At 31.7% G+C, this 10,865-nt stretch overlaps 1 protein-coding gene across 1 annotated transcript; it reads left to right on the top strand.

Annotated features, from left to right (window-relative positions):
* Window positions 1-5,640: 5,640 nt before the first annotated feature.
* Window positions 5,641-10,570, top strand: LOC129870089 (uncharacterized). The gene is made up of 4 exons (XM_055944679.1): window positions 5,641-5,970; window positions 6,184-8,035; window positions 8,125-10,010; window positions 10,291-10,570. Exons 1-3 carry the CDS (start codon window positions 5,704-5,706, stop codon window positions 9,954-9,956), a joined length of 3,951 nt encoding a protein of 1,316 aa, XP_055800654.1. The 5' UTR covers window positions 5,641-5,703; the 3' UTR covers window positions 9,957-10,010; window positions 10,291-10,570.
* Window positions 10,571-10,865: the final 295 nt, after the last annotated feature.

Genomic DNA, 10,865 nt, shown 5'->3' with positions numbered 1-10,865 from the left:
TTTTGTCATCCAATTAAATATGATGTGGTGGAATTGATTTTATATTCCATAGTTATTGCAACCTTTAGAATGTCTATTTAACTTATTCTTGTTTTTTTTTTACAGATTTTCTCTTATTTTAAAAATCAATATGCTATGTATTTTAAAAGAAAAAAACACCCTCTTTAATTCTCTTAATTACACTTTTTAAATATTTTAATCACACACTTTCCTCCCCATTACAATCATTTTTGATCCTTTCCTCAAATTAATGTAGAAGTTGAATTGTTTCATTAATAAGAAATTGAAAGGAGACAATCACATAATTATAGATTATGAAGAGTTTTTATCATTAAACTTTGAAGACTATTATATAAATATGTATATCATTATACATTCAGCAGATGCATTTATCATATGCCTTTACTTTCTGCTACATTCTTAGTAAGTTCAGATCTTTTAATTTCTATTTTTATTTTGTATATAGATTATTGAAATTACTGTTATTTACTAGCAAAATATATTTCATTATCTTTTTATATATTTTTTTTCGCCTTGAATTTGTCATAGCTTTTTATAAAATTTCTTGAGAAAAGAAGCCCGATGATGAGCAAAAATATTTATGTTTCCTTGTTAAGCACATATTTTGAGTGCTTAATCATGCTCTTTAAAAATAGTGAAAAATATGACCATGTAAATATAATATCTCTCCAATAAAATATAACTTAATTATGAGCTAGGAAATGTCCAAGAAAAACTTTGGCATGATACTTCTTTTCTCTTTTAGAAGTTAATATTAATTCTTTATCTCATAGTTTTGTTGTAATGCCAGAATTGAGATGCTTTTAATTGTTGATCCCTTGAATATATTTGACTCTTTCCGATTATTTTTTTCAATTATTTTATTGTTAATTTTTTATACGTAATTCTAGGGGTGTTCACGGATCGATTTGGATCGGTTATTGGTTAAAATCAAATCCAAATTAATTTAATTAGTTTTAAAATTATTAAAATCAAATCAAATCAATTAAAATATACATCCGTCGGTTTGGTTGTTATTGGTTTTGGTTTAGTTTGGTTCGATTATTCAGTTATTAATCATACACAAAAATAAAAGAAACCATTCATTCAAAAGAGAAGAAAAAACAATAATTCTTTTTAAAAAATAAACTATCTTCGTGACATTTTTGGATCTTATAATTTTTATACCAGAACTTTAATTATTTTTAACTTTCTGCTTATATTGTTAGCTAATCTAATGTACTAAACAACACAAACTTACTGAATAATGCATAAGCTAATGATATGATTGTATAAATAAAAGACGTATCAGCCTTACTATTTTTAATTAGTGTACTGTATTTTTTGCATAAAAAAGTGTTCATAAAAAATAAAATATATTATGTATATATAGTTATAAAAAAATATGCATATAATTTGTCAGTTTGGTTCGGTTATTTCTTTGATTTTTTTGAACAAAATCAAAACCAAACCAAATATTATTGATTTTAAAAAATATAAAATCAGGTCAAATCAAACCAAATAAAAAATTAACTTATTTGATCAATTTGATTTGATTTTTCAATTTGAATCAATTTTTATCCAAATCGTGAACGCCCCTACCTAATTCTCATTAAATGAAATCTTAGAACCTATTTGGTCATAATATTACTTAGTGGAATAAAATAACATCAATTGTCATATGCTTGTGCCTAATAACATCATATTTTTTTTTATCATATATTGCTTTATTTAAGTGGATTTTAACTTTTTAAGTTAACAAAATATCAAACTTTTCTTATTAATTGAGTCAATATAATAGACATATTGTTTATCAATTTCGGTTATACTTTCTTTACATAGTGTTTGTTGTTGTTATATTTAATTATGATTTATACAGTTTGTGCTACTTGACATGGAACTCACTAACGTATCCAGAACTAGACCTAAAATAAATCGTCACAAAATTGGATTCAGCCGTGGGATTTTCTCATTGGGCGAAATAAAGTAATTTTTTAAATTAAGGGTTTTATTTCATATGAGTGGGTAACTGCTTAGCTTAACTGGTTGCTTTGTATTCTTAGAAGATGAGAGCAGCAAAGCAATAAAAATAAATGCAACATGTAAAAGTGGCTAATAAATGATTATTATTATTTTTTTGTCCTATGTGGTTCTCAAATGATGTCAGGTGAAAAATAAAAATGAATCGAGTGGATCTCATGAATACTTCCAAGTCTGTTTTTTCAGGTGCAACACTATAAAATTTTGTAGCAGAGGGCATTTGCAAGTATTAAAATTTTATTGGATTTAAATTTGTAAATTAATTTGGATTATATTAATGTAAGAAATTAGATGTTGTTGTTGCGACTGAGGGAACACAACCTAGACAATTGGAACAGAGAAGGTTCCAGTTGGTATATGACCTTAGAGGTCGAGTAAATGCATAGATGATCAATTAATGTTCATTAATGAAGTGAATTAAGTTAATAGCTTTGACTTACTTGTGTGATATAGCTTGAAATTGTGATTATGTGCATAATGTTGCCTGTATAACAGCTAGAGTGTGAAGGATAATTGCTTGAATGATATAATGTGATCATGTGCACAGTATTGCTTGAATAATTGCTGATGTGTGGAGTGTATTTGCCTGAATGATAAATAATTTCGAGTACGTCCCACCAATTTATTTCTTCAAACACCTTCACAATTGGAAATAAATAGAGTTACAAGGACAAAATGAGGAAAAAAAATTAAGTAATAAGGTGATCATGTCCTTACACTTTTTTGTCATTAATTGCTTATAAATTTAAATGATACAATATAATAAAATTTAGATAATAATTGAAACAAATATACAATGATAACAACCATCTAAAAACAAGCTATAAGATTCCCTATATTTCTAGTTCGAGGCAATTGTCTATTATGAATTTAAATTGAGTCAAATTTTAATATGTATATCGAGTGAGAAAAAAAATTAAAAAATTATATTTACTTCCTAAAAATGATTTTATGTAAAAGAAATATTTTACAACTATGCTTATTCTAGATTCGTTCATTTAATTGATATAAAATTTCACGATAATATTCGTTTTTTATTTGATATTTTGATCTATGATTTATTATTTATGACATTAATAGATTCATTCCTCTATCAGCATCTTATGATGGCATAATTTTGAGAGTGGTAATATAAAATTTATTGCTTGAATGAATAATGATAGTTAAATTTTATTAGCATATAAATAAATAATATTATGACACGTTTACAAATCATAATTCTCAATCCCAAGGTTCTAGAATTGGGCCAATAACAAGCCTCTAGAGAGCTTTTCTAACTATAAAAATCTGGGCCTGGGTTACTACTTGAGCCCAACAACTATAACAACAAGGATCATATAGTTGATTTCAATTTTTTTAATAATTTGATATTTGATTTTTATTGATCCAACTAATCAAGATTCGTGTTGAGTATATATATTAAGGAAGTAAAACTTTATACCAAAAAATTCTTCACTCAAAATGGTCGAAATCGAGGCATCTGATCAAATGTGAATAGATCCAACCATTTCACCATATCTCTTTGTGGTGAAGTGGATATAACTTCAACATTAATAAAAATTTGATCACCAAAACTTTAGAAGAAATAGATTGAAATCCGTCTATTCTTAATCAACGATTTCAAATACAAAAATTAAGAAGTATATGCTGAATGCTTTCCCCTCGAATGATCCAACGCAAAGATAATTCAAATAATTGGACAATAGAATATTCAAGATATATCATACGATTAGAAAAATAAAAAGAACATTTACAATGACAACAGTATATTTCGTGAAATTACATGAATGAAATCGGGAAAAAATAAGATGTATGTAAATTTTATTTATATCTCATGAAAATAAAAATATTATTTTCAATAGACTGTTGCTTCATCTAGGAAAAAAGAATCATAGATATGCCGATCATTAGAAGGAAGAATCGCCATAAAAAGATTCTTCGTGTATCATCCGTGTAAAAATAACTTGTGAAAACATTTTTTTCTCATTTGCGACAAAATATGCACACTTGGTACCACGTGAATAGTAATACTATCTGGCAAATCAGTTGTAGTAACATTTTTATAACATTGATGAATAATAAAGTGGAAAATTTATTTATTAAAATATATATTTTTAAAAAAAGAAGATAAATGACAGTCTTCAATTTAATAATTAGTCGGTGCTGAGTTGTTGACTTAATTATAGTCTCCCATGCAAACGCGTAAATGGAAAATACAATAATACCCTCAAACTTCTCCTATAAACAATCAATATATCCAATGATATTACCTTATTTTTAAAAAATAATTTTTGTTTCCTCATGTATGATACATGTTTTGGATTGGACTAATTATATTTGTATCGAAAAGTTTTATTTTAAGAATAAAATATTTTTTATTAAAAAAAATATATTTTTAGGATTCAAACATAAGCAAGAATAAGTTCAGATCTTATCATTAAATGAATTTAAAATCTTTTAAATCCTTTGAAATTTATGTCAAATAGTATTAATTTGGATGCCTTTAATTAAAAAAATCTCTAAGTTACACGCACAAGTCGTGTAAAGAATATTTGTAATTAAGTCAACTAGAAGTAGTTATAAATAATTCTATTTATAATCTTCTAATGTGTGAATTTAAATAACTATAAGTCCATGAAATAATAAAGCCATTCACACTCAACAATTTTGGAATCAAATGTAAAAAGGTACAAAAAAATGGTATAAATTTCAATGATCTTTGCCAGATAGACCTCCTTGATTGGTTCCATTTGACAGACATAATTTTATTTATTTATTTATTTGTGATTTGAAAGTTATTTATCGAAAATAACTTTTACTTTCATCAGATAAGAGTAAGACTGCATACAAATTATATTTTTTAGATTTTATTTACGAGATTATACTGAATATATTGTTATTGTTATTATATTACACTATTACTTTATAAATAACGTTGTTAAAATAATTAATTATATAGAATCAATTTATAATGATTTTTATAATAAGTCTTTTAAAAGAAGAGGCATCCCACACAAAAAGACCAAGTCTAGAACACCAACTTTGTACAAGTCAACAGAAAATCTCAACCACATTCTAATGAAAAAAAATAATCAAGAATATGATGCCAATAGGCAACTTTTCCAACCTTGACAAGTCAAGGTACAAACTTTTCACCACAGGGTACAATCCACTAATAGCACACCTCACTTGCATCATCTAGATCTAATTAACTAGGTAAATGCTAAAATTTGATCTAGTAATCAAAGAAAATCCAATTATTTAAATCCAATTACAAACTTTGGAATCTATAGTCCTCTATCTCAACAATTAATAAAAAAATTCTAACCTTTTTGACCATTGCCTTGTTTTTCCTTCCAACTATAATTCTCAATTATATTATGGAATATTTAATATCATTCACAATTTAAGTACTAGAAAACTTTGCCATTAAAACTTCGACCGATAGAAAAAAATTACAATTTTGTTTTGTTTGTACTGAGATTTGAATCTCGGTCTACAAAATTTACTTTGACTATTGAATTATTATAATCCAAAAATTAGAATCTACCCATGTCATATATATATGAATTTTTTTTCTCAAATTCACCATAGATTTAAAGATAAAAGGAATTTACCTTTTACAACCCAAAAAGGCAAAAGTGAAATCTTGAAAGGGGTGTAATGGTAGTTGAATCAACATCACCACAAACATTAAACTCCAACAAGAAACCAAACAAGCTAAGATCTATTAGATTTCCAAGACTGTCTTTCTTGAAAAAAACATCCTCAAATTGCTCAAAAAAATCCAAGTTTTCTTGTCTCTCCATTGATGCAACAAGTGATAGCTCAACCCCAGAGCAACTAAGTCCAATCAAAATGCCAGATTTATCACCAAATTATATGAAGATTACAACTAGCTATGATGCAAAGAAAGGAAGTAATTCTCAGGTAAATTAAGTTTCTTGATTCTTCATTTTTGATCAAAACAGTAGTAGTGCTGACCAAGTCCTTGTAGTAGTCTAACACTATGATGAATAAAAAAATGTGTTGATAAAGACTTTCTATTATGAAAATTTTATTACTTGTCAAAGTTGTGAAATTTTATTTGATCAAGAATTGCCAAAATTTCTCATTTCTATGACACCCCTTTTTGTTTTTCAGAGAGGTATTGGATCAGTAGATGTAAGTTCAATTGATTCATCTGAATTTTGTACACAAAAAAGAGATGACAAAATCAAGAACAGACCGGTAATGAAAAAAATAATGAAGAATTTTGGTAGCACAAGGTCATTTAGAAGGAGGTCATCAAGATCAATAACAACAATCAAGAATCATAATCCTCAAAATCCATCTTCAGTTGAGTTTTCAGAATCATCATCATCACCACCACATTACAGAAAATCAACAAGTTGTTCTGAAGGTAAAGATTGTTTACATGATAATTGTGAATCTAGCTTTGATAGTAGTGATCAAAGCAGGAGTCCGCGAAAATATTCGCAGACTCTATCAAGAACAACTAGTATGAGAAGTGTGAAGATTTTGATAAACAAAGCTAGTTTTAAATCAAAAAGGGGTACCTCAAAATGCTGTCAAATTCCTGATAAGGCGACGTGTTCTTCAACTATTAAGGATTCTAAGTTTAAGGAACATGTTGAGTTTCATCCTGGACAAACTGAATCTGATAGGTTGTCTAAGTTCAAAGTTTGTTCATACCATCATTGTTCTCTCCATGGAGGACACTATGATGATCCTTCACCACCGGTTAAACGCGTATATAGGAGGAAAAGATTGTTGAAAACACAAAAGAGCATTAGAGCAAAAAGAGAGTTTAGTACTGTTGATGAAAATACTCAATTGAGCTCCAGTCTTGATCCTTCAGTTTGTGGACAAAGCAGTGCTGTAGAAGATGCTGGTGTTTTCGATGTAAATGTAGCCATTGAACATGCTGGTCTTGCTGAAATTGACTTTGGTGAAAAACAAAGCAGTGGTACAGAAGATGCTGGTATTTTCGATCTAAACAAGGCTACTGTATATGCTGCTCTTGATGAAATTGCCTTCGGTAAAACATCGTCTCCGGAGCAAAGTTACAAGGAGACACTCAACAGAATGAGCAAAAACTCTGCACAAGAGCAGGGCAGCCTACTTACAGCTTCAAAGTGTTGTAATTGTATGGCACAAGAGCGGAATGACTCAAAAGATGACAGTGTTACAGCATCAGCTGCATCCGGTCTCGTGCAGGAGAGAGATGGTACACATCTCCTAAAGCAAGATGATAGTGTCTCTACATCTGGTGGGGATGAAAGTAGCAAAAGAGAACTATCTAAAGATGCATCATTTACCATCACAACGAGACCGGTGTTTGATCTTTTTAATGGAGCAAAATGTAGCATTGTTACAGAATCAGCTGCTAAATCTGGTAACGACAAAAGTAACAACAGAGAACTGTCTAAAGATGGATCATTCACCATCACAGTGAGACCGGTGTTTGATATTTTTTATGGAGCACAATGTAGCAATGAAATCTCTTCTGTTTCAGCTAGCAATATGCAGGACAAGGATGGCAAAGCTGATCCGAATGAGGACCTTGATAGCACATCAGGTCCAGTTGGTGATTCTAAATCCAAGAATTGTCCTCCAGTTGAAGTTTCTGAACCCAAGAAGTATATGAACATGTGGAGTCTGATTCGTAGGCATATGGTCTCGGATTCATCTGCAGAACCTGAGACCAAACCTGCCAATAGAGCTAACGACGAAGAAAATCAACAGGATGGTGCCAACAAATTGCCTTCAGCAGAAACTTCTGACTCATGTTCAGATTTTGCTGAAAGAGAATTGATACCTGCAAATGAGGATGCAGAAAGTCAAGAAATTGAATTGAGGAAGCTTTTCACTATCAAGCTCGTACGAGAAGCAATCGAGAAGATTCTTCTTCCAGAAGTTCAATCTGATAATCAATCAGTTACAAGTGAGTCCAGTGTAGACCAAGAATCCTTTGAAATGAATCAAATCCAAGGTATGGAATTAGTATCACTATTTGTCTTTCATTTGTTTATTAAGAAAGTGTGTATTTTCTCACTTTAAGAATGTTTCTGAAATTTTCAGACAGCAAGAATGAGGAGGCAGATGCAGGATCCATGTCAAAAACTCCAAATACAGAAGACGTTGGCGGCTCAAAGAAGGAGATAACACCAAAAGAAGTGAAAAACAAATCCGAGAAGAGAGCACCAAAACACTGGAGCAATCTTAAAAAATGGATACTTCTTCAACGATTCGTCAAGGAAATCGAAAAGGTTAGAAAGATTAATCCAAGGAAGCCGCGGTACTTGCAGTTGAATCCTGACCCTGAAGCAGAAAAGGTGAATTTAAGAACTCAAACAGCTGATGAGAGGAAAAGAGGAGAAGAATGGATGCTTGATTATGCGCTTCAGCAGGCGATAAGTCAACTTGCTCCAACTCAGCAAAGAAAAGTGGAACTGCTGATAAAAGCATTTGAAACTGTGGTTCCACCACAAGGCGAAAATAGCCAGATTGCATTTTCTAAGCTCAGAGCTAGCAAGGAGAATGAATTCGTGTGGACAGCATGCAATACGGGGCGTAAGGCAGAGAAAGTTATTGCAGGCATAGACAGAAAGCGTGAAGAAAATGACAGCTCCATGTACAAAGATCATGATGTTCAACAGCCTATACTTAGGCAGAAGGCGGATGAAGTGACAAGCGCTTCAAATGATGAGGATTTGATGGAAGGAAAATCTCGGAAAGAAGATCAGGAAGATAGCTCAAATGATTCTTGGAAAGAAACCTCCGATGCAGTTGATGGAGCACAAGATGATGTGGGGTCAGTTGTGAGAGACAGGAAGTTGGAGCTCGAAAATCATGATGGCGTTATTAGTGAAACATCTAATACAACGCAGAGCTCAACTGCAGATGGCGAAAATAATTCACTGACTGCAATGAGCATCCGGAGTTCAACTTCAGCATCTGATGCAGCAATGCAAGAAAATGTAACTATGGAAGAGACAGCAAAAGAATGTGAGAAAACACGTAAACCTCTTCGTGGATTTTCTCTCTTATTATCAATGTCTGATCCCAAAAAAGACGATGGAGCATCCAAGGAGCAGGCGGAAAAACGGAGTTATATCAGCATGTGGCACATGATATCACAACATGTGCTATCAGACGTTGCATCAAAAGTTGGAAATGAACTACTTGATGGAACTGATGATGAGGTAGAAGACAGCAATAGTAGACCGGCTGAAAGAAAAATGTGCAACTCTCTCCAGGATTCCTCCGAGACAAAGGATGATGCAGAGACAAACAGGGAAGATCATAATCCAAGTCACCATGGCAGAAGTTTCTGCAGAGATGATGCTGTCAAACTCATACGAGAGGCAGTTAACGAGATCCTCACAACGCCAATTCAAGATGATTCATCAGATACACAGTCAGTCACTAGTGACATAATCCCGGACCAGGAACTCTCAGAAGCGGAAGGTGAAGCGAATAGTAGCTCAAATTCTACAGAAAGCTTGACAAATCTTGACATGAAAGAAGGTGGAAAGATGTTGGATCAAGAAACGAAGGATCCGAAAGAAGAGAGAGCACTTCCACTAGCCAAGAACAAACCTGAGACACAAAAGTCCAAGAACTGGAGCAAGCTGAAGAAGCTGATCCTCCTCAAGAGATCAATTAAGGCACTTGAAAGAGCGAGAAAGTTCAACCCCCGAGCACCTCAACTTCTTCCCCTTACACCTGATCAAGAACCAGAAAAAGTGGATTTGAGGCATCAAATGACAGATGAGAGGAAAAAAGCAGAAAAATGGATGCTTGATTATGCAATGCAGCATATAGTCACCACACTTACTCCTGCTAGGAAAAAAAGAGTGGCAATGCTTGTGGAAGCATTTGAAGCAGTTGTTCCTCTCCCAGAAGTATGAATTCAACCAAGTTAGATTGGTGGCAAATTATTTCTACTCCTAAGTTTTATGAAGGTGAGGATACATTCCTATATTCGATTTTATTCACTTATTGAGACGAAAAAACCACTAAATAACAAAAGGAAACTCATAGGTAACTAGAGTTAACATATGTCTAGGCCAACTTATGCAGTTCTGAATGCTATAGCTACAAATTGAGGCTACAAAGAACAATTAGCCAGTCAGTAAACGTCAAAAGTGAGAGTGATGAACAATAAATTCTGAGCATGCTTATCGTTATCGATTTAACTCACTACAAGAGAATTTCTCATTTGATCTGGTGACTAATATGCAGGTTATACAGAAGCAATTTCAGAAAGTTGATCGTGTGGGGAAGTGATCGACTCATCGTGTATTTGCACTACTTTCATTGATTTTTGATCAGAAATTGGTAGATAACAACTTGATGTAAGGATGCATATGAGGTTCTTGTATAAAGTAGATAGGCTCTATTATACTTTCTGCTACAGAGTGTATTCTATATATTATTGTGACAATTATATTATAAGCTCTGAGAATGGCCATGTTTGTAGGTAAATAGAACAACTACATATCATCCATAACATATTATGTTCACTATATTAAAGAGTAAATTACAAAAGTAAGCTCATATTTTTGGTGACACTCAAGACTTTAGTTAGTATTGGGGAATATCATATACGTCTATACTGTAAAATTGATTTTCAACCGAATGAAAAAAAGACATATATGATAAGACCGTAATCATAAAATACAAGGCCCTAATCGAAATGCATATATTTGTCTCATACACTATGGAGATGGTTTGAGGAGATATATTTTACATAGTTTTCATACCCCGGTGTAAAATGACCTATTATTGTTTGAGACATGAACTTTGAGATTATAAAT

Source organism: Solanum dulcamara, chromosome 10, assembly GCF_947179165.1.
Source record: "Solanum dulcamara chromosome 10, daSolDulc1.2, whole genome shotgun sequence".
NCBI lineage: Eukaryota > Viridiplantae > Streptophyta > Magnoliopsida > Solanales > Solanaceae > Solanum > Solanum dulcamara.
Note: the sequence above shows the minus strand (reverse complement) of the source record. Positions and strands in the feature narration are given on the sequence as shown.

Bases quoted from the DNA above. Each gene is read 5' to 3' on its own strand.
- LOC129870089 (XM_055944679.1), top strand. From the start codon at position 5,704: ATGGTAGTTGAATCAACATCACCACAAACATTAAACTCCAACAAGAAA. The intron at 5,971-6,183 runs GTAAATTAAGTT...TTTGTTTTTCAG, and splicing joins AGAAAGGAAGTAATTCTCAG to AGAGGTATTGGATCAGTAGA. The intron at 8,036-8,124 runs GTATGGAATTAG...TGAAATTTTCAG, and splicing joins TGAAATGAATCAAATCCAAG to ACAGCAAGAATGAGGAGGCA.